General features: G+C 38.2%; 1 protein-coding gene across 4 annotated transcripts in view; it reads left to right on the forward strand.

The window, feature by feature from the left end:
• Positions 1 to 27,617, forward strand: part of CBL (Cbl proto-oncogene) — a 99,623-nt gene that overhangs the window by 57,992 nt on the left and 14,014 nt on the right. For 3 of the 4 annotated variants that reach the window (XM_070803532.1, XM_070803534.1, XM_070803535.1), the window contains 11 exons: positions 6,346 to 6,492; positions 8,543 to 8,699; positions 9,539 to 9,660; positions 9,992 to 10,129; positions 12,004 to 12,091; positions 12,448 to 12,579; positions 12,787 to 12,990; positions 18,151 to 18,210; positions 18,840 to 18,971; positions 19,057 to 19,437; positions 21,143 to 21,237. In XM_070803532.1, coding sequence (XP_070659633.1) covers positions 6,346 to 6,492; positions 8,543 to 8,699; positions 9,539 to 9,660; positions 9,992 to 10,129; positions 12,004 to 12,091; positions 12,448 to 12,579; positions 12,787 to 12,990; positions 18,151 to 18,210; positions 18,840 to 18,971; positions 19,057 to 19,437; positions 21,143 to 21,237 — 1,656 coding nt within the window. The remainder of the gene's footprint in view (positions 1 to 6,345; positions 6,493 to 8,542; positions 8,700 to 9,538; positions 9,661 to 9,991; positions 10,130 to 12,003; positions 12,092 to 12,447; positions 12,580 to 12,786; positions 12,991 to 18,150; positions 18,211 to 18,839; positions 18,972 to 19,056; positions 19,438 to 21,142; positions 21,238 to 27,617) is intronic. The other variant, XM_070803533.1, reaches the window with a different exon arrangement.

Raw genomic sequence — 27,617 nt, forward strand, 5'->3', positions numbered from 1 at the left:
AAACTGACAACTGCATACTAAATCAGTGTTTGATTCTGGGGAAGTTGTGAGAGGACAAGAGAAAAGAAAGATGGAAGCTATAGAGTAGAATTTGCAGTTACTTAGATGTGAAGGTTAGTGTTAAGGGTAGTAAAAACTGCCTTCAAATACTGAATTAAAGAAAAGCTTTTGCTACCACTCAAAGTTAAGAAAGGCAAGTTTTGTCTTCAGTGCATTTACAAGAAAAATTGAATAGTTGTGTTCCTCTGTGCATCTTTGGAGAAATATTAGAGCACATTGTATAAGTTGAAGTAACTGCTGACAGAATTTTGAAATGTAATTTTTTGTAATAAGCCCAAATATCCATCATGCTTCATTGCTCTAAGGTTACAAGTTTAGACAGATTTTGCTGGTTAAATTCTGCCCTGAAAGCACTGAACCATAAGCCTACTGCCTTAAAATGTTTTTTAATAGAACTGCAACTCAGACCACTTACCAAATACTCTGATCCATGCATAGGCTTTTATAGTTTCTTTTTTTTCCTTTTAAGAAGTGTGATGCTTATGGTGCACATCTCTGGTGGTTTTAAGAAATATAAGCTGGCTTTTTGGGAGATGCATCCTTGAGTAGGAAAATGTTTTAAATTGATTTTCAGTAACTGTTTCAGCCAGCACTTCAGATTGTTCTTATGCACCTGATGCCATTATATCCTTGTGGTCAATAACTTTCTCCTTGTTGTGGCTTACTCCACAAATTAAAATAACTTTTTGGCCCATTATATTTTGGTTTGTGTATTTTATCTCTCATCCAGCATAGTACTGGATACCTGGTAGATTCTTAGTGGAAAATTATTTGAAAAGTCAAAGATATCGACATGGCCCAGTCACCCAAAGACTGGCTTCCTGCCTTCACTTCAGAATTGGCCTCAAAAATCACCACTCAGAGAGGACCGTAAGACCATCCTCTCTAAAGACAGCAACCATGCAGGCCTCTCTTTGCATACCCTGCTTTGTTTTTCTTCAAAGCCTTTTTCTTATACAACCCTGATACCAAGGAAATGGGAGTGCTCTAAAACCAGGAATTTTGTCTTGTTCATTGTTGTATCCATCCCTAGTGCCTAGCACATAGTATAAAGTCACATATTTTCTGGAGGTGTAATAAAGGTTAGAAATGATGCCAGAAGGATATAAATATACATCAGAAATGAATTCAGCCCTCGTGTACACAGATAACTGTAGTACAGGATGGGTTCAGATGACATGGAGAAGAACTGCATTGAAAATATTCAGGATATTTTAGAGGTTTGTTACCTCTAGCTAGCCTCTTAGGAAACTGACATTTAAGCTGGGTCTTTTTCAAATTAAGGAACAAATACATAGTGATTCGGAGACGAAAAAGTGAATCGGGGTAGCATGTATAAGAAAAGGTAAAATGAAAAAGAAATACAGAAAGGCAAAATGGTTCTCTGAGGAAGCCTTACAAATAGCTGGGAAAACAAGCTAAAGGCAAAGGAGAAGAGTTGAATGCACAGTTCCAAAAATAGCAAGGAGAGATAAGAAAGCCTTCCTTAGTGATCAATGCAAAGAAATAGAGGAAAACAATAGAATGGGAAAGACTAGAGATCTCTTCAAGAAAATTAGAGGTACCAAGGGAACATTTCAGGCAAAGATGGGCACAGTAAAGGATAGAAATGGTATGGACCATTTCTTGTCCATAACAGAAGCAAAAGATATTAAGAAGAGGTGGCAACAATACACAGAAGAACTATATAAAAAAGATCTTCATGGCCCAGGTAACCACAATGGTGTGATCACTCCCCTAGAGCCAGACATACTGGAATGTGAAGTCAAGTGGGCCTTAGAAAGCATCACTATGAACAAAGCTAGTGGAGGTGGGTGATGGAATTCCAGTTGAGCTATTTCAAATCCTGAAAGATGATGCTGTGAAAGTGCTGCACTCAATACGCCAGCAAATTTGGAAAACTCAGCAGTGGCCACAGGACCGGAAAAGGTCAGTTTTCATTCCAATCCCAAAGAAAGGCAATGCCAAAGAATGCTCAAACTACTGCACAATTGCACTCATCTCACATGCTAGCAAAGTTATGCTCAAAATTCTTCAAGTCAGGCTTCAATAGAATGTGAACTGTGAACTTCCAGATGTTCAAGCTGGATTTAGAAAAGGCAGAGGAACCAGAGATCCAACCGCCAACATCTGTTGAATCATCGAAAAAGCAAGAGAGTTCCAGAAAAACATCTGCTTTATTGACTATGCCAAAGCCTTTGACTCTGTGGATCCCAACAAACTGTGGAAAATTCTTCAAGAGATGGGAATAGGAGATCACCTGACCTGCCTCCTGAGAAATCTGTATGCAGGTCAAGAAGCAACAGTTAGAACTGGACATGGAACAACAGATTGGTTCAAAATCGGGAAAGGAGTACATCAAGGCTGTATATTGTCACCCTGCTTATATAACTTATATGCAGAGTACATCATGCGAAATGTCAGGCTGGATGAAACACAAGCTGGAATCAAGATTGCTGGGAGAAATATCAATAACCTCAGATATGCAGATGATACCACCCTTATGGCTGAAAGAGAAGAAGAACTAAAGAGCCTCTTGATGAAAGTGAAAGAGGAGAGTGAAAAAGCTGGCTTAAAGCTTAACATTCAGAAAACTTAAGATAATGGCATCTGGTCCCATCACTTCATGGGAAATAGATGGGGAAACAATGGAAACAGTGACAGACTTTATTTTGGGGGGCTCCAAAATCACAGCAGATGGTGACTACAACCATGAAATCAAAAAGATGCTTGCTCCTTGGAAGAAAAGCTATGACCAACCTAGACAGCATACTAAAAAGCAGAGACATTACTTTGCCAGCAAGGGTTCGTTTAGTCCAAGCTATGGTTTTTCCGGTGGTCATGTATGAATGTGAAAGTTGGACTATAAAGAAAGCTGAGTGCTGAAGAATTGATGCTTTTGAACTGTGGTGTTGGAGAAGACTCTTGAGAGTCCCTTGGACTGCAAGGAGATCAAACCAGTCAATACTAAAGGAAATCAGTCCTGAATATTCATTAGAAGGACTGATGTTGAAGCTGAAACTCCAATACTTTAGGGCCACCTGATGTGAAGAACTGACTCACTGGAAAAGACCCTGATGCTGGGAAAGATTGAAAGCGGGAGGAGAAGGGAAAGACAGAGAATGAGATGGTTGGAAGGTATCACTGGCTTGATGGACATCTGTTTGAGCAAGCTCTGGAAGTTGGTGATGGACAGGGGAGCCTGATGTGCTACAGTCAATGGGGTCGCAAAGAGTCGGACATGACTGAGCAAGTGAACTGAAAATATTCAGTTTGGCTGGAATATGCTAGTGAAATTAGTTATAAAGGTAGGTTAGACCCAGGTTAGTGGAAAGTCTAAAATCAAAGCTGAGCTGGATTTTGTCTCATTGGTAGTATAGAAATTGTGTCCCACTCCCCTTAAAAGGTAGGTAGTTATATGTGGTGTGATTGAACATGTATAGGAATAGACTAAAGACAAGTTTTTTGATTGAAGTATAGTTGATTTATAATGTTTCAAGGTTATAGCAAAGTGGTTCAGTTTTATACATATATTCTTTTACAGATTATTTTCCATATAGGTTATTGCAAGATACTGAATATAGCTCTGTTGTACGGTAGGTCCTTGCTATTTATTTTGTATGTAGTACTGCAGATGGTGATTGCAGCCATGAAATCAAAAGGTGCTTACTCCTTGGAAGGAAAGTTATGACCAACCTAGACAGCATATTAAAAAGCAGAGGCATTACTTTGCCAACAAAGGTCTGTCTAAGTCAAGGCTATGATTTTTCCAGTAGTCATGTATGGATATGAGAGTTGGACTATAAACAGAGCTGAGTGCCGAAGAATTGATGCTTTTGAACTGTGGTGTTGGAGAAGACTCTTGAGAGTCCCTTGGACTGCAAGGAGGTCCAACCAGTCCATCCTAAAGGAGATCAATCCTAGGTGTTCATTGGAGGGACTGATGTTGAAGCTGAAACTCCAATACTTTGGCCGCCTGATGGGAAGAGCTGACTCATTGGTAAAGACCCTGATGCTGGGAAAGATTGAGGGCAGGAGGAGAAGGGGACGACAGAGGATGAGATGGTTGGGTGGCATCACCGACTCAATGGACATGGATTTGGGTAGGCTCTGGGAGTTGGTGATGGACAGGGAGGCCTGATGTGCTGCAGTCCATAGATCGCAAAGAGTCAGACATGACTAAGTGACTGAACTGAACTGTATATATCTGTTAATCTCAAATTCCAAATTTATTAACGCCTCACTCAAGGAAGGTTAGTGTAAGTCTGAGAATGTTGCTTTGAGGTGCTGGCATTTGATTGGAGAAATACAGTAGGCAGTTGGAAAGCTACCAAGGCCTAAGATTTGGGAATCTTTTGCAAAGCAGTTTTTGAATCCTTGAGTTAGCAAAGGAAGAGTCATAAGAGTGCATGGAGAAAGAAAGGAAATGGAGAGTAGATTCTTCAGTTTAGAGCAGATTCTTGGGAAATAGCTGTTTTAGGAGGATAGAAAGGAAAAAAGGAAGAACAAAAGCAAGTAGGAGAACCGAGAGAGGATGACACTGGAGAAACTAAGGAAAGACATTTTCAGGAAGAAGGAGGATTCAAACTGTTTCTTCCAAAAAGATCTCTGTTGTAACTTTGTAATATGTGTATTATATGTTACTCTGCTGTACTGTTTAGCATAGTTCTTTACACATAGTTCTCAGCAATTTAGCATATCTTAAGGGAATCAGGACTCTCTCTTGCTTATCTTTAAGGATTAACATTTTGCAAAATGTTATGTAAATATTAGAGTTTAGTGCATTGTGCAGTCTGGTGTCCTGCTGAAGACTTTGGGAAGTCATTGGGAATAATTTGTGCTTTGCAGATTCTCTATATTATTATCTGTGATATATATATATATATATATATATATATATATATATATATCTCAATAGTCTCTGTTTTTGTTTCCTGTTTATTAAAATAGTAACTGTCCTAACCAGCAACAATTGAAGGCTCTTAAAATACCAAGAGGAAAACAATTAATGGAGTTTAGGGATTGGATAAGTGATTGTGTTTTTTAACATACTTACTTGAGCTTTACAACTTACTTGAGCTATTTGGCATATGAATTATTTTAGACTGACTTCAATGAATATTGATTTTATCACTTTTTTGGTGCTTTCAGAAATAGGAAAATTAGAGTAAAACTTGATACAAGTGCAAAAGACAGATACCAGAAAACTTAAGCTGATTTGTTGAAAAGCTGATTAGAAAGGTTTCAGAAGTATTTTACCGAAAAGTTAGGGCTATAGGGACTTGGTGCAGCATTTTATCTAGGAAGGACAAAGATGGGACTAATGGTGAAAAGAAAAATCTGTGTTAAAGAGAATTTTGAGGCAATAAAATTGATCATGAATTGACTTGAAATTTTATCGTCTACTTGTATGACAAGAATTGACTTTTAATACATAAATACTAATTGTTGAGGCAAGGGAAAATAAGCAACTGTAATAGTAGCTGGTTTGGTGAATAGCAATATCTAAGACATCTGTATGTTGTTCTGTAGCAGTACCGTTAAAGATTACCGAGATAATCTGATTTAAGTACACACTTGAAAGTGGAGACATCATCTGGTGTATTGAATTGGTACTTTATCACCACAACCATTAAACAGAGGTGGTCAGGTGAAAGTTACCTTGTTAAAATCTAGCAGCAGCATGTGCACTTATTTAGAAATTTTTCCATGGTTTGGATGTTGGTTTTTAGTTTTTTATAAAGAAAAAGAAGTTCCTTAAAAAGGAAAACTTATCTCTTTTAGGTCTGATTAATGACAATATTTGTTCTGGATATTTAAATAGTCCTGTTTATTGAGGATTTTTAATTTACTTTTAATTTAGATGAGTTGGGATAATTTAAACATCCAGATTAGTTTATGCAAAGCAGGAAATAATATATTTTGCTTTTCTAACATCTCTTTTGTGGGTGAATGGTTACAGCAGTGTACAACTTCTTACACTTTTTGGTTGAGTCCTCTTTTATCTATCAGCCTAAAAAAGATAGATTTGTTCACAGAAGTTTATGCTCAGTTATTAGGCCTTATTAATTTAAGATTAAAAGTCTTGAAATAGATTACTGTTAAATTTTTTTTTCTTATTTACCTGTTAATGCCTATTTGAATGGAGGGACATGAGTGGACTTCAATGAATGCAACAGTCTTTCTTGCATTATAATCACACACCTGGTGTAGTGGATTCAGCACATTTAAAATAAAAATAATTTTATGTTCTCATTTAACCATTGCACTTCTGATCATTTTTAGGCGAAACCTGACCAAACTGTCCCTGATCTTCAGCCACATGCTGGCAGAACTAAAAGGAATCTTCCCAAGTGGACTCTTTCAAGGAGACACGTTTCGGATTACTAAAGCAGATGCTGCAGAATTTTGGAGGAAAGCTTTTGGGGAAAAGTAAGTGTCAAAATAATGAATTTAAACTATGAAGAACTGAAGCTTGTATTTTGGGTTTTTGTTTAGTTTGAAACAAAAATAATGAATATATGCATAACTACTTCCCAACTGTGGTAAATATTAGCCTAGTTTTTTTGTTGTTGTTGTTCTGATCATGTTTGTGTTTTTTTTTCTTAAAGAAGTAGATAGACCTTTGCCGTTCTGTTGAAACCCATGCTGTTCTCTTTTTCCTAATCCATTATGCTGTTAATGAACACATACATTTCAAATTATTTGCTATTGCAAGCAGTGCTACAGAAAACAAAATTGTATTTGCCTTCATATGCAGGAGTTTCTCAATACTTACATACTTAGGAGTGGAATTGCTGAGTCAGGGGTTTCACATCTGCTTTGCCATACATTGCCTAACTGCTTTCCAAAGTGGTTGTACCAGTTTCTATTCCTTTGAGTAGTATGCATGTGTTCCAGTAGCTCTGCAATTTGGCTAACACTGGTAATATGAATTGGTATCATATTTTGCTTTATATTCTTAATGACAAGGGAGCTTGAGCACCTTTTCACATTTGTCACCTGTCTAGGTTCTTTTTCTGACTTGGCTGTTTTCCTATAGACTTGTCGTTTTCCTATTGTAAGATACTAATTCTTTGTTAGTCACTAACATTAGAGATGTCTGTGGCTTGTGTTTCCGCTTTGTTATATTGTCCTTTTTATAAAAAAAAAAAAATTTATTTGGCTGTGCTGTGTCTATGCTGTTGCACAGGCTTTTCTTTAGTTGCTGCAAGCAGGGGCTACTCTCTGATTGGGGTGCATGGGCTTCTCATCACAATGGCTTCTCTTGCGGAGCACAGGCTCTAGGACATGAGGGCTTCAGTAGTTCAGGTCCCCGGGCTCTAGAACACAGGCTCAGAGTTGTGGCACAGGGACTCGCTCAACTGCTCCACGCATGTGGGATCCTCCTGGAATAAGAATAAGAATTGAACCCATGTCTCCTGCATTAGCAGGCGGATTCTTTACCACTGAGCCACTAGGGAAGCCCATGATTTAAGTCAAGTTTTTGTTTCTCAGTATTAATATAAATGTTCTTGAATATACTCTGAAATTTTAAGTCAAAGAACTGAAAAAGTAGAAAACAATAAAATTTTTCAGTTGAATATACAGATCCTAATGTAAGTCTCTCTTTGAATGCTTTTTTTTTTTTTAATTGCAATATAATTGATGCACACTGTTAAGTTAGTCTCAGGTATATACTGCATATTGATTTGATGTATGTTAAATGCTTGCTTTATTTTAAAAAGTTGTGTTTAAGCATCAGATATAGAATGATTAGTGATTTTAAAAAACCTAGTTGAAGAGGATGGGCATGAGTTTAACTTTGTTACTTTTACTTAGTAACTATCTACTTTAGAAAAGAGTTTGAATTGCCACTTGATCTCTATCAGGCAGGTGAATACATAAAGGCAATGAGATTTTACTTTATTTATTTTTTTGATCTTGGGAAATAGATATCCCACAGTACCCTTTGCTAGCCATATCTGGAGTTTAATCATTCTTTTGTTAAATAATTTCTTCTTCATTTGTATCAGAACTCTCTTCTTCTTGTACCTTAAGCTTTATATTCCTCAAGTGTAGTCCTTGATAGTGTGGGTTCCTCAAAAGAATCAGGGTGTTTTATGTGCTTTTAAAAGGTTAGTTTAAATACAGTAAGTGAAGATCTGGCCACAGGTTACATCTCTAATACAAAAAGGATAATCTCATCTCTCTTCCTGCTTCTCTAATACAGCAAATGTCTGAAGGTGAGAAAGGGGATTAACTTGTGGCATTCTGCCAAAGAAAAGCGGGAAAAGATGTCTCTGTTATTAATTTACTCAATAGGAAGTTAAGAAACGTATCGTTTATGCCTTTTCTGTTATCAATGTAAAACATAATTCAGTTTCTCTAAGAAAATTAAAGTGGATTTTGAGAATTTAAAGAGACTGTTTTCCTTGACTGTAGTAATGCCTGGAATTATCTGCTATCTTATTCTGTGCCTTCTCTCTCACTGCCACCCTAGGACAATAGTCCCTTGGAAGAGCTTCAGACAGGCCCTTCATGAAGTACATCCCATCAGTTCTGGGCTGGAGGCCATGGCTCTGAAATCCACTATTGATCTGACCTGCAATGATTATATTTCAGTTTTTGAATTCGATATCTTTACGAGACTCTTTCAGGTAGGATGCTAAAATGTTGGTTGAACTAATTATTGCCACTTTTCTGAAGGGGAACCTTTTAAAAAAATAACATTTGGATATTTGGGAGTTTGCCTATTATAAAAGTATTTTTATTCTAGAAACTATAGTTTAAAAAAAGGTTAAAACTACTCTGTATTTTATATGTGTGTGTGTATATATATATGTAAAAAGAGTAACTATATAATCTGCTTATTCTCCTCATATTTATAATCTTTCTCTGTTAAATATTCTTTACATCATTTTTTTTTTCTTTGCATCATTTTAATTTTTGTATTTTACCCTAAAAATGGGTATAATATACTTCCTGAGTTCAGCTACTGGACATATATGTATGTTTCCAGCTTTTTCTCCTGTGGTATTAAAATTCTTGACTAATATTGAGATGCATTGATGGTTCACAACTCCTTTCCTTTTCTAAAAATAATGTGTGTATATGCAACCTTGCATAAACCTTTATTTGGAACTTCTTACTTGAACATCAGGCCTTGCCCTGTTTTCTTTGTTTTTGTCTGTTGTTTAACCTCATCATTACTCTAGTAGTAGCTCCAGCAGGTTAGAGCTGCTTGAAAATTTTCTGTATTTTGCACAGTTAGGCTTCTCCCTATAAGCATGTGTTATTTTCTTCTTAGCTTTTCAAAGTTTTTATTTCCCAAACATGTTTATCTTCCCTTAAAGTAACAATATGGTTGAAAATTTGTGACACTAAATGGAGAGTTTATATTTGAGTATTGAGGTGGATTTTTCTTTTGCTCTTCGTTGCTCTGAGGCTGGTTGTATGTTTGGAGCCGGATGGTCTGATTGATCTCTTGTTTCCTTAGCCGTGGTCCTCTTTGCTCAGGAACTGGAATAGCCTTGCTGTAACTCATCCTGGTTACATGGCTTTCCTGACATATGATGAAGTGAAAGCACGACTCCAGAAATTCATTCACAAACCTGGCAGGTCAGTGGAATGAAGCAAAGAGGTTTATTCACCTGAATTTTATTCTGTGACCTTTGCTGAAAAGGAGGAAACATGATCTTTTACTAGTTCCCCAGTGGCCACATTTCTGTGGTAGGATTGATGTCTGTTTATCAGAGGAATTGACTTATTCAGATACTATGATTTGACAAATGCTTTCAAGCCACTTAAGAATTAAGCTTTTGTGCCTTTTCCTTTTGGTGTGGAGTCATTGAAGAATCTATTATTGATGGTCTTTTTGATTTTTGTCTCTGTCTCATCTTCCACCCTAATGCAAGCATATGTAATCAAGGTTTTGTTTCTCTGTTTTCAGTTACATTTTCCGGCTGAGCTGTACTCGTCTGGGTCAGTGGGCTATTGGGTATGTCACTGCTGATGGGAACATTCTCCAGACAATCCCTCACAATAAACCTCTCTTCCAAGCGCTGATTGATGGCTTCAGGGAAGGCTTGTGAGTACCTACTGTTTATCATCTGTTAGAGTCTAGGAACTTAGGGCTGTGAAACTGCATCATTAATGACTTTATTCCAGGTTTTCTCTACAGGTTAAGATTCAGGAAACATTAACAGCTTATATTGTTTGAATTTTCAACTTCTGTAGGACTTCTGTTTTTATTTAAAAAGGATTCCTTGAGTGAAATTATTTTTTCCTCTACTATTTCCATTGTTACTCTGAGTAGATTTTATCTTTCTTTTTTTTCCACACGTTAACTTTTTTCAGGTCTATATTAGATTTTAAAATATATAGTACTCTCCAAACACAGGGGCCTCCCCTAGAGCTCAACAGGTAGAGAATCTGCTTGCAGTGCAGAAGGCACAGGACACACGGGTTTGATCCCTGGGTTGAGAAGATCCCCTGGAGAAGGAAATGGCAACCCACTTGCCTAAAGAATCCCATGGACTGAGGTGCCTGGTGGGCTAAAGTCCAAAGGATCACAAAGAGTGACACAAAGACAGGAGTGAGCTACTACAACACTGACAACATCAGTATTGTCCTCCAGACACTGATACTCTTTCTCCAGGGCACAATGCCACAGGCTCTATTTTAATCAAGGAGTTGATAAGCTTTTTTTGTGAAGGGCCAGATAGTAAATATTTCACCAGTCTTTGCAAACCGCATAAGTCTGTGTCACTTGGTGGTGCAGTGGTTAAGAATTCACTTTGCAGTGCAAGGGACATGGGTTCAATCCCTGGTTGGGGAACTAAGATCCCACATGCTGCAGAGCACTTAAGTCCACATGCTGCAACTAGAGATTTCAGTGCCACAGTGAAAGATCCCTCATGACACAGTGAAGATCTCCCATGCTGCAATTAAGGCCTGACTCAGCCAAATAAATAAATAGATAAATATTAAAAAAAATGTAAAGTGTTACCAGTTATTTGACTAGGCAAAATTAGGATGACTTAAATGTTCCTGAGGGCAGCAGGCTCAATGACCTTCATCCTAACTTCATTTTAATTCAGCAGAATTTCTTCAGGCTATGGGTTTTTGTAATCTCTGCTAATATTTATGACTTAAGTTCCTATTTATTATAGAATTCCTATTCCTTTGGGAATTCAAATTGATTAGCAGTTGGTAAGCACTAAGAATACTAACAGTTGGCCAGGTATGAGAAAACTACTTGTGTTTTAAAGTGATTAGGAAAATCCATTTTCCATTACACATCATTTTCTACAGTAATGTTAGAACTGAAAGGGGGTACTTCACCAGATGTCAGAGCAATTTGATGCTAGAAGCTTCCTGGTAGTTGATCTCAGTGGCTTAATGTGCTTCTTGTTACTTTTCTTTCAAATTGGTGTCTCTTAGTGTTAAATCTGTAAACAAGGGTGTTTTAAGGTCTTTGGTTGAAGCAAATGTCATTTTTTTAAAATTGAGAATTCACACTTTAATCTGTGGTCATCCACAGATAAAAATAGGAGTTGGTAAGTTGTGGCGCACAGACTAGGTCTTTTAGTCTGTGTCTAAGATAGTTTTTCCTTTTCAGAATGTTGTTAAAAAAAAATGAAGAATATGTGACACAGACTTACGTGGCTTGCAGAGCCTGAAACATTTACTAACTGGCCCTTTACAGGAAAAGCTTGTCAACCCCTTAATTAAAATAGAGCCTGTGACACCCTGGAGAAAGAATGTCAGTGTTTGAAGAGTATCTTCTTAGAACTGATCTGTGTTATTTAATTTTTTTGAAGTACTAATAAAATTTCTCTTTACACTTCTCCTAAATTGCCCTTTTAGAGTGAGAGAATTCCTAGATAACATTTGTCTGTACTAGTAAGCAGTGATAAATTGGCTTCAGTAGACCCCCAAGATTGGTTACTCTTTTTACAGCTATTTGTTTCCTGATGGACGGAATCAGAATCCCGACCTGACAGGCTTATGTGAACCAACTCCTCAAGACCACATCAAAGTGACCCAGGTGAGTTTTGTTTTCCATTTTAATCATATTTCTAGACCTAAGCTTCTATATATTACTCTGTAGAACTGACAGAATTACATTAAGTGGTTGGAACACTTAAAATTTTAAACCATGGACTAGATTAGTGAATTTACGTGTGTGTGGTCTCTTTTTAAACCCTGTTTCTTTTTTTTTTTTTTTAAACCCTGTTTCTTAAAATAGGACCAAGACTAGGTGCTTTCTGTTTTACCTGTTCACTGTTGTGACACTCTGTTTCCAGGCAAAGATTAGTATTACAAGTATTGCAGTCATTCATTCATTCATTCAACAAATATTTGTAGGGGACTGAATAATCTCTTTTTCTTTTTTAATCAAAGGAGCAATATGAATTATACTGTGAGATGGGCTCCACATTCCAACTGTGTAAAATATGTGCCGAGAATGATAAAGATGTGAAGATTGAGCCCTGTGGCCACCTCATGTGCACATCCTGTCTAACATCCTGGCAGGTATGGATCCAAACCCTGCTTTCTCTCAGCTAAATAATCACAGTGAAGAATTGGGGATTGTATATACTTTATGGATATAAAGAATGGTTTGTGGGGTAGGTCCTAAACTTTTGGTGCTTTTTTCATTTTTAGGTACTGTATTTTTAGTGGACGAATATTTTAAGAACTTTCAGATGTGTGTGTCACCATCTCCTATTTCCTTTGTAGGAATCAGAAGGCCAGGGCTGTCCTTTCTGCCGATGTGAAATTAAAGGTACTGAGCCCATTGTGGTTGATCCCTTTGATCCTAGAGGAAGTGGCAGCCTGTTGAGGCAAGGAGCAGAGGGAGCTCCCTCCCCAAATTATGAGGATGATGATGATGAACGAGCTGATGATTCTCTCTTCATGATGAAGGAATTGGCTGGTGCCAAGGTAAGTCTACAGTTTAATAGATTGTGGCAGAATCTATCATCAGCTGTGTCCTAAAGCAGTAGATCACTTAACAACATCTAAAATACAAGGAGTAAAAATAGTATTTACTGAACATTTACCATGTGAAAGAGAACCATGCTAAATACTTGACTACTTTAACTCATAATCCTATACTTAGCCATATTCATGTAACCCTATGAGTAGAAGCTAGTATTATCCTTGTCCAGCAATTGAAGAAATCAAAGAACAATGAGGCTAAGGAATTTGCTGAAGGTCACACTACTAGTAAGTTGAGCCAGAATCTGTGACCAGGCATCCCGCCTTCCAGGCCCATGCTCTTACTGTCTGTATCCTAGAACTGGGTTCTACTCGGATAGCTTGGTGGAGAAAATGAAGGGGGAATAAAAGAATTGGACTCTGTCTTGCTACTGTGACTAGAATATTTTCTCTTTGTTTTTTTCTCTAGTGAAGTCTTGGCAATGGAAAGTTAGGTTTAGGCAGGAGAAACAAGGGCTTGTTAACCAAATAAATGGCAACTAAAGTGATTGGAAGGTGGTAGGAGGTACCGTACAGAGACTACACAAACTAGAAAGACTCTAGTAAAGGTAGGAAAGATAAAGGCCAAGAAAGGATATGACCAAATTCTGTTACATCAGCGGTAGGATAAAACAGAGATTTATTCACTAATTCAAAGTAAGGCAGTCACCAAAGACTTTAATAAATATAGGGCAGACAGAGGTTCTAATATGCTGTCAGTTCTCTAGTTTAGGCTTTTACAGCTTTCATAGGAGGCATTTTTTGGTGCAGAAGAATCTTTCTTTTGTATCAGCACCCGACTGCCTGGCGCATGGTAGGTGCTCAGTAAATCCTGAGAAGGTGGGTGGGATTCTCTTCAGTGGTTGTGACCCGTTTGTCTCTTCCTCTCTGTCCTCAATGCCACTGCCTTATTTCAGGCTCTCAGAAGTATAGGTTCTCCCTGTTTCCAGTCATTGATCTACAACACACACCTTGATCATCTCATTCCTTTGCCTCATGCTCTTTAGTGACTTCTCATTACTTAATGGATTAGTCAGTACATTCTCTGTTCTAGGCATTTTGCCCTGATAATCCTTTCCACTTGGTGTTTTGTGGAGTCTGAATCATCAAAGATTTCTCCATGCTTTTGTCTTGATAGTTTCTATGTAATTTAGCTCAGTTTTCATATCCTGAGAAATCTTTCCAGACTATACCCTGCTTCTCCTACCCCTAACTCACACATATTTACCCAAATATAATCTAGGTCTGGCTAAGTGTTTTTGGGATACTGTGAAATGTTTGCCATAGAACTTACCACCTGGTAATAATTTATTAAAAGTATTTCTTGGAAATTACATGGCAGTCCATGCCTGGAAATTCCATGGCAGTGATTAGAGTTCCTTGCTTCCACTGCTGGGTTTGATCCCTTGTTAAGTAACTGATGCAGAGTACATCATGAGAAACGTTGGGCTGGAAGAAGCACAGGCTGGAATCAAGATTGCCGGGAGAAATCTCAATAACCTCAGATAGGCAGATGACACCACCCTTATGGCAGAAAGTGAAGAGGAACTAAAAGCCTCTTGATGAGAGTGAAAGAAGAGAGTGAAAAAGTTGGCTTAAAGCTCAACATTCAGAAAACGAAGATCATGGCATCTGGTCCCATCACTTCATGGGAAATAGATGGGGAAACAGTGGAAACAGTGTCAGACTTTATTTTTTTGGGCTCCAAAATCACTGCAGATGGTGACTGCAGCCATGAAATTAAAAGACGCTTACTCCTTGGAAGAAAAGTTATGACCAACCTAGATAGCATGTTGAAAAGCAGAGATATTACTTTGCCAACAAAGGTCCATCTAGTCAAGGCTATGGTTTTTCCTGTGGTCATGTATGGATGTGAGAGTTGGACTGTGAAGAAAGCTGAGTGCTGAAGAATCTATGCTTTTGAACTGTGGTGTTGGAGAAGACTCTTGAGAGTCCCTTGGACTGCAAGGAGATCCAGCCAGTCCATTCTGAAGGAGATCAGCCCTGGGATTTCTTTGGAAGGAATGATGTTAAAGCTGAAACTCCAGTACTTTGGCCACCTCATGCGAAGAGTTGACTCACTGGAAAAGACTGATGCTGGGAGGGATTGGGGGCAGGAGGAGAAGAGGACGACAGAGGATGAGATGGCTGGATAGCATCACCGACTCGATGGACGTGAGTTTGAGTGAACTCCAGGAGTTGGTGATGGACAGGGAAGCCTGGCGTGCTGCGATTCATGGGGTCACAAAGAGTTGGACAAGACTGAGCGACTGAACTGACTGACTGACTGACTGAATGGGTAACTGAGATCCCACACACCATGTTGTGTGACCAAAAAATAATCATTTCCCATTGTAAGTTCCTAGAAGGCAAGAGTCACCTCTTGTAATTGGCTACTCACGAGTGAGCACATAGTAATTGCTTTGGATGTTTGGGAATTAAAAAGACATTGAAACGGGAATTGATAAATGTGTCTATGCTATATGGATAGTTGAGGAAATCTGGACTATTTGAGTAGTACATTTTAAATTTTTTGAAATTGACCCTTATGGGTGTTCTTTTGCAAGTCTGTCTGTAGGGTGAATTTCTAACAGTCGGATTGCTAGATAAGAGTATGTCCATTTAAACTCTTTGAGAGAGGAGAGGGATATAATTAGTGGTAGGGCATATGGGAATTTCAGAAAGCAATGATATTTCATTTTTTTAGCTGAAAGGTAGGTTCTATGTGGGTGTTTCATCTTATTCTTTGTACCTTATAGTTCATTATCTACTTTGTATGAATAAATATTGGAGTAAAAATATCTGTAACTTTTTTTGGATAGACATTAAAATTTATTCCCTGTATTTTTTGCCCTAAGGTCCCTCCTAAAGTATGTGCGACTGTGAGAGGACCTGCTTCATCACATCCCAGTAGCTTGTTGTTTTGTTGCTTAATTTTGATTTATTTTTAAAACAGTGAATCTACTTTTAAAAATATCCTTGTGATAAATACACATGGTTTTTTTGTTGTTGTTTAAAGTTGAAAAGAATTGCTAAAAATGTTAGTTATCTGCTTCCATCTCCTCCAGCTTCCATGTCCCATTCAGATTTTTCCATTCCTAAAGCTGTTCCTTAGCCATAGGCTATACTGCTTTCTCCTGATTTTTCGATATTAGTTATGTGTTTAGGAAAGGATTTAAATCTCTTATCTTCTTCCTTCCTACTCCCTAACTTCCGACTGTAGTTAATTGGAATGTTTTTTGGTTCAGTCAGTATTCAGTGTTTAAATGATTTTTGCTCCCTATTGTTTCAAGTAATATACTATAATGTGATTACTTCTGCTTTGTTTTACAACCTTGCACTTTTCTGAAGTAATTGATTTGTTTTTATTTCCTTAGTTTTCAACTTGTACCTGTCACTACTAAACATCCTCTTGGTGTAATTTTCTGTGGAGTAAATTCTGTGCATGTATTAATAAAGGAGATGTTGTGTAATGTAGTATACTGGTGTATGAGAGTCTGCCATGCTTTGGCACCAGTGTGGACTGGTGTTCCACTGAGTGTGCTGCCTTCTGTCGCCCTGAGGTCTCTCTTCGCCATCATCATGGGACTTCATTGCCTCTCTCTGTGTTGGATTTTGTAACGCCCATGTTTTTCTGTTTCTTGCTTTAACTTCCTTGTTTGAGTAGAGTATGCCCTCAAAATAGCATTCTGTGAAAAGGTGAGAGGTGAAATTTTTAAGACATCTGATATCTTAAAAATGTCTTTATTCAGCCCTCAAACTGTCTAAATATAGACTTACTGGGTTGAAAAACAATTTTACCTCTGTGAATTGTTACAGCCTCAGTGACTTCTAGTTTCTAGCATATTTTTGCTCTTTGATGCCTCCTTTCTCTCTGTCCTCAGAAGCCGTAGTCTTTATCCTTGATTCCCTGAAAAGGGAGTTGTTGTTTGGCTTGTTATGGGTTTCTTTTCTTTGGGCTACCTATGTAATGAACACTTTCTATATGGATATTTATATCCCTTAGGTCTTGCGAATGCTCTTTTTTTTTTTTTGTAATTTCTTCCTCATATGCACTTTTATCCTTTTATTGAGCTTTATTATATGTTGAGATAAAAGAACATTTTAGGGATTGGTTATGATATTGAGGCATGAATTGAAGAATATGATTGATTAGCTCAACCCTCTGCCCTTTAGGGATGAGAAGGAGGGATGGATGGTTGGGGGGATCAAAATAGGCAGAGAGGGCCTTCCAAACTGAGAAACAACTTGAAGAAAGTTAAGGAGGTAGGAATTCCAAAATAGAGAATTACAGAAAACGCTATTGGTTAGGGAGACCAAATTAGACTTGTGAAAGCCAGGCAGGAAAGTGACATTTTATGACATGGGAAAGTAGGAGTTACTGGTGGATGGTTTTTGAGCTAGTGAGGATTTAAGGATGATTAAGCTGGTAATGGTGAACAAAATGATTTGGTGAGATAAGAAACTAGAAAGTTGGGAGAATTGTTAGAAGGTGGTTTTGATAAGTTAGGTCTGAGGTTGGTAAGTAGAATGAAAAGGAAAATATAGATATGCCAGTCTTTTGTGGAAAAATAAAAAGATACAGTGCAAGAAAGAGAGTGAAGTCACTCAGTCCGATTCTTTGCAGCCCCATGGACTGTAGCCCGCCAGGCTCCTCCATCCATGGGATTTTCCAGGCAAGAATACTGGAGTGGGTTGCTATTTCCTTCTCCAGGGAGTCTTCCTGACCGAGGGATTGAACCCAGGTCTGCCCACATTATGGGCAGAGACTTTACCATCTGAGCCACCAGGGAAGGTGCAGTGACTGCCTAGATGTTGGTGGTAGAGGGAGAGTGAGTTTGGCTTTTCACTTTCTTAACCCTTGAGGTGCTGCGCTGCTCGTGCTCCATTGCCTTGGAGGCCATGTTCTTAGGTGTGAGTCAGAGCAAGCAACCTGTAATGCAGGCCTTTTCCCTCATTCTCCTCCTGGCATTAATGATGGGACTTACTATGGAGATGGTTGTTTTTCTGTCATTTTACATAAGTGCTTATAATACATATTTGCCTGTTTTCCATCTGTTTTGCTTTCAGGAAATGCAAATGCAAAGTAGTATTTTGTATAAATTCTCGTATATCTCTTGACAGCCTACTTGGACAAGCTTATCAGCTATTCATCACCCTGCTGTGGGCAGGGAAATGGAAAAGGTTATACATTTTATTTGTTTGTTTTGATTTGGCACAATTTTTGGAATACAAATTGACAAAAAAAATCATTGCTTTTAATTACTGAATCGAAATAACATTTCTTTGGAAGAACACAAGATGCTTTTTAATAATACCATTGATCACTTTATCTTATAAATCTCTCTTTTTTCTTTGAATCATAATAACCTCTGGAGAATTTATTTACTTTGATTTTTTTCTTCATTCTGCTCCTTAAGCATTATTTTCCTAGATGATTTGTTGAGAGATTAATGTGTATCCCTTTCTTTTAATACGACTTTCTTTTTTTAATCTTGAAAAGATTTTTCTTCTTCTGAAGATTAAGAGATGTAAAATCGTAAAGTTTTTTTAAAATTGTAAGCTTGGAAGCTTCTTACAGCACAGCAGTTTCTAGATACAAGCTTTGTAGCTTGTATCTCCATGGTACTTTTGTGATTGAGAGCGCCCTCTTATGGTAACATAAAAATAATTCAGAAAGCACTTCTGTAAGCCAAAGTCAGGCTCATTGGTATAATCACTGTTCATATTCTACTTCTTTACATCTTTAGGAGTTGAGAGTTACCCCTACTCAAAACAAGAATAACCTATTAGGAAATTTTTACTTGTATTAGGTGGAACGACCTCCTTCTCCATTCTCCATGGCCCCACAAGCTTCCCTTCCCCCAGTGCCACCACGACTTGACCTTCTACAGCAGCGAATATCTATCCCTTCAAGTGCTTCTGGTCTTGGAACTGCTTCGAAGGTAAAGCATTATCCATTTCTATAGTTTTCTCTGATTCTTTTTTGTGGATTAGTGGAATTTGATTACTTCCATCATGCTTCCATAGGCTCCTTCTGGCTCTCTTCATAAGGACAAACCATTACCAATACCTCCCACTCTTCGAGATCTTCCACCGCCACCCCCTCCAGACCGTCCGTATTCTGGTGGAGCAGAAACCCGGCCTCAGAGACGCCCCTTGCCTTGTACACCAGGCGACTGTCCATCCAGAGACAAACTGCCCCCTGTCCCCTCTGGCCGCATTGGAGAAGCATCATGGCTGCATCGGCCAATCCCCAAAGTACCAGTAGTTGCCCCAAACCCTAGTGACCCCTGGACAGGGAGAGAATTAACCAACCGGCATTCACTTCCGTTTTCATTGCCCTCACAAATGGAACCCAGAACCGATACGCCTAGGCTCGGAAGCACATTCAATCTGGATACCTCCATGGTGAGTCCTGATTTTGAAATTATTTATCTTAGTAACAAATATTTGTGGATGACATTGATGGGGAATGTTCTTTGGTATGTTTTGTACTGGATTCAGAGATAATATCATCCCTATTTTCGAGAAATATATCTGTTAATATGTTTATTAATGCAATAACCATATTTCTGCCATGAGTTGTATAAATAGAAAACACTTTAATTTTAGAGAAAGAAAAGATTATTTCCAGATAGAGCAGTCATGAGGGCTTTATGAGAAGAGTGGCATCTGAATTTGAAGTATCCTTTCCAAAGTGGATACTGTTTTAAGATAGACCTACAATGACAGAAATGCTTAAGATGTATTGTGGAATAAGAAGTGTTTAATTTGAGAGGAGAAGTTTTGTGTATCAGAGTAGGAAAGGGGGCTAGAAATGAACATTGTTGCTAGACTAGAGGACACTCTCCCAGAAGAATTGGAATTTATTTGGTATAAATGAAGAGTACATGAAGATTAAATTAGTGCAGTAATGTGACCAAAATGATGGCTTAAAGAGAGGAATCTAGGAATAGTATGCAGAATGGATTAGAAAGAGAATGGATGGAAAAAAGACAGGTTAGCAGTCCTTTGGATAAGCAGGAGATACGGGATAGAACCGGGGGTGGGAGCGGTGTATTCCTTCTTTTGTTGGTTCTTTATGCGCTCAGCAAGAAATCTTGCCCTCAAAAAATTTACATTCAACTGGAGGAAGGATGAAAAATAAACAGGGTAAACTATAAAATATAAAAGGTGTTTCATACTGATGAATGCTGTGGAGTTTTGGGTGGAAACCGTGTAGAGAAAGCTGGAGTTGGGATGGGGAGGCACATGAAGGGGCGACATACATTTCTCAGCAAAGATTTGGAGTAACAGGGGATGGAGGGAAAGCAGATGAGTTTGGGAGAGTCTGTGGTTGTAACCACAGAGGGGTTCCACATAGCTGGTACAGGGTAAATGAGAGGGAGACTCCTGGTCCAGGAGCAGAAGGGGGAGCCTGATTAGATAGAGACTTTAGGGAGCATGAAACAAAGACCCAGTGAGTCTTGAAAGCAGTTGGTCGGTGGAAAAAAGGATGAGAGGTCGCATATACATATATACACATATGCACACACCCCAGAGGTTTTTAACCTGGCTAACTAGGGATAGATATGTTGAATTTGACACAAGCCATTAAAGGAAGAATTGGACAGTGGCTAGTTAGAAACCCAAGAAGAAGATGGAACTGGAGGGTAAAGTTGAGAAATGCTGTGGTCCTTAAATGAACTATGTATTTCTTGGTTGAAAGGGAAGGGGGAAGGTAACTTAGCATTTAAGTGGCATTTGTGGGATAGGCAGTCTTAATTAGTGAGAGTGGATTAGGTTTGACTTTCAGTGGCATCAATATAGAAAAATATGTAGATTTTTAAAGCTAGAATGATATTTGTGCAGACAGCTAGTTTCCTCAAATCTTTCTAGAATTAAAACAAACAATTCCCATTTCCTTGCCTCATTTTTAGATCTGTCCTCCCTAACCCTTATATTTGAGCCTTCAACTGTACTTTTGTCACATATAATAAGCCCAAAGCATGGCATTGAGGATGAGGTCTCTGTCTATATGACTGTTCTTGTTATTTTGAATAGATTAAATAAGAGGAGATGCTTAGCTATATTAAGAACATTGTTTTTTTTTTTAAAACTCTTTTCTTTCCAGAATATGAATAGCAGCCCATTAGCAGGTGCAGAGTGTGAGCATCCCAAAATCAAACCTTCCGCATCTGCCAATGCCATTTATTCTCTGGCTGCCAGGTAAGTTTACTAAAACTGTATTTCATACAGTAGAGTTGATACTTTCAAACAACTTGTTTATAGGAAATTTAGAAAACCCAGAGGGTTGTAAAGAAGAAAATAAAAATCGACCTGTATTTCTATTATTTAAAAATTATCATGTATTGGACTGTTTCTTTCCATTATTTTCTCTGTGTATATGTACATAGTAGGAATGCAGAAGCAGGAGGTCAAGAGATATCTGCAGTAACAGGCAAGTTTGGCCTTGGAGTAAAAATGAAGCAGAGCAAAGGCTAAGAGAGGTTTGTCAAGGGAACACACTGGTCATAGCAAACATCCTCTCCCAACAACAAAAAATGAAAAGGAAGTTTGAGACCAAAAAAACAAAATAAGGTACAACGAGGAGTGTATTGTGGAAAACTTACATATAGGCAGTATTGGGCAGACACCCATCCAGAGGCACTTGTAGCTGCACTGCACGTCACTGGAAGGGGAGCAAGGGAGTGTAAAGGGGCTAAAGCTAGAGATAGACTCTGACTCCTGAAGGAGAAGTGCGTCTGCAGCAATAGGAACCCGGTGAGGCGAGCTGGGGGGAAAATCTCTTGCCATTATTCCTCACAGACCATTAATCACCTATGTCAGCCGAAGCTATTCTTCCAGTTTTCATTTCAGATGAAACAAAGGTAAAGGTTGATGGGGAACTTACCTGGCTTGGGCATATTCCTTGTGAGCAGGCTAAAGCCCAGTCACAGAGAAGGGGGAGACATGGGACTGCAGGTGTAAGATGGAGCTCACAGAATAGAAACCAGTAGGTTTCAGCTACACAGTTATTCAGGAGTGTATCATTTAATTTCCACAGTTTTGTGACTTTTCAGTGTTACTTTTTTTAAAATTGATTTGTAACTTTATCTATTGTGATTAGAGAAAATATTTTGTATGATATTTAAAAAAATCTATTGAGACTTAGTTTGTGGCCTAACATATTGTCCATCTGTAAGGTGTCCTGTTTGTACATGTGAAGAGCGTGTATGCTGTTATTGTTGAGTAGAGCTTTTTGTGTTTGTCTGTTACATCTAATTGGTTTACTGTGTTAAGTCCTTTGTTTCTTTACTTATATTATATTTGGTTGTCCTGCCCATGATTATGAGTGGGGTGTTGACATCTCCAGTTATTGTAGAGCTGTCTGTTTCTCCCTTCAGGTCTGTCAGGTTTTGCTTCATGTATTGATATTTGGATGGTCTGTCATTAGGTGTATCAGTTCAGCTCAGTCGTGTCCGACTCTTTGCAACCCCATGATCCACAGCACACCAGGCCTCCCTGTCCTTCACCAACTCCCGGAGTCCACCCAAACCCATGTCCATTGAGTCGGTGATGCCATCCAGCCATCTCATCCTCTGTCATCCCCTTCTCCTCCTGCCCCAATCCCTCCCAGCATCAGGGTCTTTTCCAGTGAGTCAGTTCTTTGCGTCAGGTGGCCAAAGTATTGGAGTTTCAGCTTCAACATCAGTCCTTCCAGTGAACAACCAGGACTGATCTCAGGTGTATAAATGTTTATAATTGTTAAATCTTCCAGTTTATATAATGTTCTTTGTCTCTTGTAACCTTTTTTGACTGAAAGTCTATTGTGTCTGAATATTAGCATAGCTCCCTCCTCCCCACAACTCTTTGGTTACTATTTGCACAGAATAACTTAATCCATCCTTTGGCTTGCAGCCTGTTTGTGTCATGGAGTCTCAAATGAGTCTCTTATAGATAGCATATCATTGGATCGTGTGTTTTAATCCAATTTGCCAGTCTCTGTCTTTTGATTGGAGAGTTTAGCTCATTTATATTTAAAGCAATTACTGATATGGAGGGACTTCTATCATTGTGCTGTTTGTTTTCTGTATTCCCTGTAGTTTCTTTGTCCCTCATTTCCTGCATTACTTTGTTTTCTGTTTAGTTTTTTTGTGTGTGTGGTGAAATGTTTTCAGTTCCTTTCTCATTTCCTTTTTCTATATTCTATAGATTCTTTCTTTGTGTTTACCATAGGGATTATACATAACATCCCAAAGCTATAACAGTATAATTTGAATTTATATCAGCTTAACTTCAGTAGCATGTAAAAACTCTGCTCCTTTACTGCTCCACCACACCCCTTTGGTTGTTGAGTCACTAAATTACATTTTTATATATTGTGTGCCCCTGGTTCTTTTAAACTAGATTATGATCTAGTTCTTTTAAGTGCATTAGTTTCCTAAAATTTACACGGAAAAAGAGATTTGGGGTTACCAACCAAAGTTACAGTAAAACTAGCTTTTATACTGTTAATTATGGATTTTTTTCCTTTTAAATGCATTGGTCTCTTATATCATGTAGGAAAAAAAAGGTACAGTTACAAACCACTCTTACAACGATACTAGCTTTTATAACTGTCTGTGTATTTACTTTTATGCAAGTCTTTATTTCTCCATACAGCTGGAAATTACTGTCTAGTTTTTTCATTTCACCCTGCAGGACTTGGGCATTTCTTGCACGGCAGGTCTAGTGGTCATGTATTCCCTCAGCTTTTGTTTATTTGGAAATATCTTGATTTCTCCCTCAATTTTGGAAGCAGTTTTACCAGATACAGGCATACCTCAAGAGATGCTGTGGTTTGGTTCCATACCACAGCATTAAGGTGAATATTGGGATAAAGTGAGACCCTGAATTCTTTGGTTTTGGTTTCCCAGTATATATAAATGTTGTGTTTACACTATGCTGGAGTCTGTTAAATGTGCAGTTGCATTATGTCCTATACACACACACACACACACACACACATCTTAATGTAAAATGTTTCATCACTAAAAAACTCTAACCATCACTTGAGCCTTCAGCAAGTCATAATCTTTTTACAATGGTAATACCAGAGATCACTGATTACAGATCACTATAACAAATATAATAATGAAAAACCTTGAAATATCTTGAGAATTACCAAAATGTGGCACACAGACATGAAGTGGAAAAATGCTGTTAGAAAAATGGTGCTAATAGACTGGCTTGATACAGAGCTGCCACAGGTCTTCAATTTATTTAAAAAAAACAAAGTGCCGTGTGTGAAGTGCAGTAGAATAAGGTAAGCCTGTGCAGGATTCTTGGTTGAGAGCTTCTTTTCTTTTAGCATTTAGAATATATAAGCCGACTGTCTTCTGGCCTTTAAAGTTTCCGATGAGAGGTCTGCTCATAATCTCATTGAGGATCACTCATGTCTGAAGATTTGCTTCTTTCTGTATCTTTGTCTGTTAAGAGTGTGAGTCTTTCTGAGTTCCTTTTGCTTGGAGTTTGTGGGACTTCTCAGATATTTGCTTTCATTGAGTTGGGAAGTTTGGGGCCCTTGTTTCTTGGTCTGTTCTCTCTGCCCCTTCTCTCTCTCTCTCCTTCTAGGGCTCCCACCGTGTGTATGTTGGTCCTTTGGTGGCATGTCCCACAGCTCCCTTAGACTCTGGTTTTCTTCAGTCTTTTTTTCTTTCTGTTTATTCCTCAGCCTTGATAATTTCCGTTGTTCTCTGTTCAAGTTCACTGATTCTTTCTCCTTGCTGCTCAAGTCTACCTTTGAATCCCTCTAGTGATTTTTTTTTTTATTTCACTTTACTTTTCAGTCTAGAATTTCTTTTTTGTTTCTTCTTAGGTTTTTCTGTCTCTATTGATACTTTCATTTTGTTCCACATGGTTTTCTTGATTTTTCTCCACATCTTCCTTTAAATCTCATGGAAGTCACTTCAGCCAGAGTGAGAGGGACTTAGAACAGTGCAGGGAGGTGCAGCAGCAGTGGCTGCTGCTCCTGCCCTTTGTCAGCACCTCTGAGAACAGGAGCAGCAATCCATGATCAGAACACAGATTCCCAACATTTGAGGGGCTGAGTCCTTTTTTGTCCACCTTGACTCCTGAATGTTACGTGAAGGCTGCTCCAGGAACATTTGTACAGCTGCCTGCCCTGTGACAAGGGTTGGGAATGGATAGCTGCTACTATGCTCAGAACTGAAATTAATAGCAATTTAGCATCCTGACCTTTACCTGGCAGTTACAAGCCTTCAACAGACTCTGGAGTTACAAAATGGTTACATCAGACAACTTCTACCATCTTCCCAGAATCCTCATTGAGTATCTGCTTTTTGTTTCATTGCTTTCTCCTCTTATATTTTTTTCTTCCAACTTTCTTTAGGCTTTACTTGTTATTTATCTAGCTCCATGAGCTGGGTGCTGTGTTAATATGCTCAGGCTGCCATAACAAAGTACTGCATACAGACTGGGCAGCTTAAGCAGCAGAATTTAATTTTCTCATAGTTCTGGCGACTGGAAGTCCAAGATCTATCAGGATGTCAGCGCATTTGGTTTCTGGTGAGGGATCTCCTACTGGCTTACATGCTTGCATAACCTTCTCACTATGTTCTCACATGGCTCTTCCTTCATACATGTGTCGAGGGAGAGGTATAGAGAGCAACAGCAGGCTCTCTGGTGTCTCCTCATATCAGGACACCATCCTGTTGGCTTGGGGCCCATCCTCATGACCTCATCCAGCCTTAGTTTCTGCCTCAGATGCCCCATGTTCACATATAGCCACACTGGGGATTCGGGCCTCAACACAGTAGTTTGGGAAGGATACGCACATTGAGTCCATAACAGATGCTATAGCTGTAAACCGCAGATTTTGATATGTCATGTTTTCTTTATCATTCACTTCAAATTATATGATGATTTTCCCTTTGTGATTTCTTCTTTGACTCATCAGTTGTTTATATGTTCCTTGATTTTCAAATATTGGAAGATTTTCTAGTTATTTTTCTGTTCCTGCATTCTAGCTTCCTTCCAGTGTGGTCAGAAACCATACCCTGTGATTTAAATTTGTACTACTTGTGGGACCTTCCTTATTGACTAGTTTATGATAAATTCCATATGTGTTATACCACTTTCATTTTATAAAAAGGAATATTCTGCAGTTGTTGGGCACAACATTCTGTATATGTCAAGTTTGTTAATTGTATTCAAATGTACTATTTCCTTGCTGATTTTTTTTTTAATTTACGTGTTATGTCGAATACTAAGAGGCGTTATGTTAATAACTCCACCTATAATTGTGGATCTCTCTTTTTTCTGCTTATTTCTGTCCATTTGTATGTGTATTTAGTCTGTGTACTTAGGGTACATAGAAATGTAGAGTTATTGACTAAATAATCATTGTTCTTGTTACTCCGTTTACTCTCTGATTGCACTTCTAACCAGCTTTAGTCTGCTTTATCGTTATTGTTCAGTTGCTTAAGTCCTGGCCGACTCTTTGTGACCCCATGGAATTTGACTTATATTAAAATGTCTGTATCAGAGTCCTAACCCCTGGACTCAGCTCTCTTTTAGTGTTTGCTTGAACTTTTTCCATCCTTTTACTTTCAACTTTCCTGCTGAAGGGATGTTTGAAGGTATGTTTCTCGTAAGCAGTATATATAGATATACTTGCTGGCTTTTTTCCCCCTTAAATCCAGTCTAGCATTTTTGTTTTAAAATATTTGTTCCTTACCCTTTCCCCCATTTTTCCTGTCTTTGCTCATTTTTCCCCCCCCTAGTTTCTTTCTTTGGGAGTAAAATAGTTTTTATTATACCATTTCACTCCTTATATTCTTTTAACAGTTATCCTCGGGATTCCAACATATACCTTTGACTCGTGATCATTAGAGTCCACTTGGAATCAGGGCCTCTTAACACTTCAAGGACATTTAAATTTCCATGTATTTATCCTCTAGTATTTTCATTTCTTCCTGCTTTGCCACCATTCCATCTGAAATCTTTTTCCTTCTGCCTAAATAACTTCCTTTAGAGCAACAGAGGGAGAGAAAGAGGACGGTGTGTTAGTATATCTTCTATTAATGGATTCACTTAAATTTTCTTTGACTTAAAATATCTTTTATCTTTCATTTTTTAAAGATTTTTTTCTAAGTATAGTACAGTCAACCCTTGAACAATTCAGGAGTTAGGGGCACCAACCCATTATGTATTGGAATATCCAGATATAACTACAGTGCGCCCTCTGCATCTACAGTTTTTTTGTTTTTTGTTTTTGTATCTACAGTTTTACATCCAAATTCAACCAACTCTATGGATTGTGTAGTACTATAGTATGCATTTATGGGGAAAATGTGCATAAATTGGACCAATGCAATTTAAACCCATTGTCTTCCAACACTTTTTTTTTTTTTTTCCAACACTTTAAAAATATCATCACACTGCCTTTTGACTTTTATTGTTTCTGTTGGAAAATGAGAGTAATGTTGCTCCTTTAAGGGTAATGTTTCTTTTTCTGACTACTTATAACACCTTTTTGTCTTTGGATCCCAGCAGTTTTACTATAATGTGCCCATGTAGTTTTCTTTATATTTTTGCTTAAGGTT

Source organism: Bos indicus, chromosome 15 (genome assembly GCF_029378745.1).
Source record: "Bos indicus isolate NIAB-ARS_2022 breed Sahiwal x Tharparkar chromosome 15, NIAB-ARS_B.indTharparkar_mat_pri_1.0, whole genome shotgun sequence".
In the NCBI taxonomy this organism is placed as follows: Eukaryota; Metazoa; Chordata; class Mammalia; order Artiodactyla; family Bovidae; genus Bos; species Bos indicus.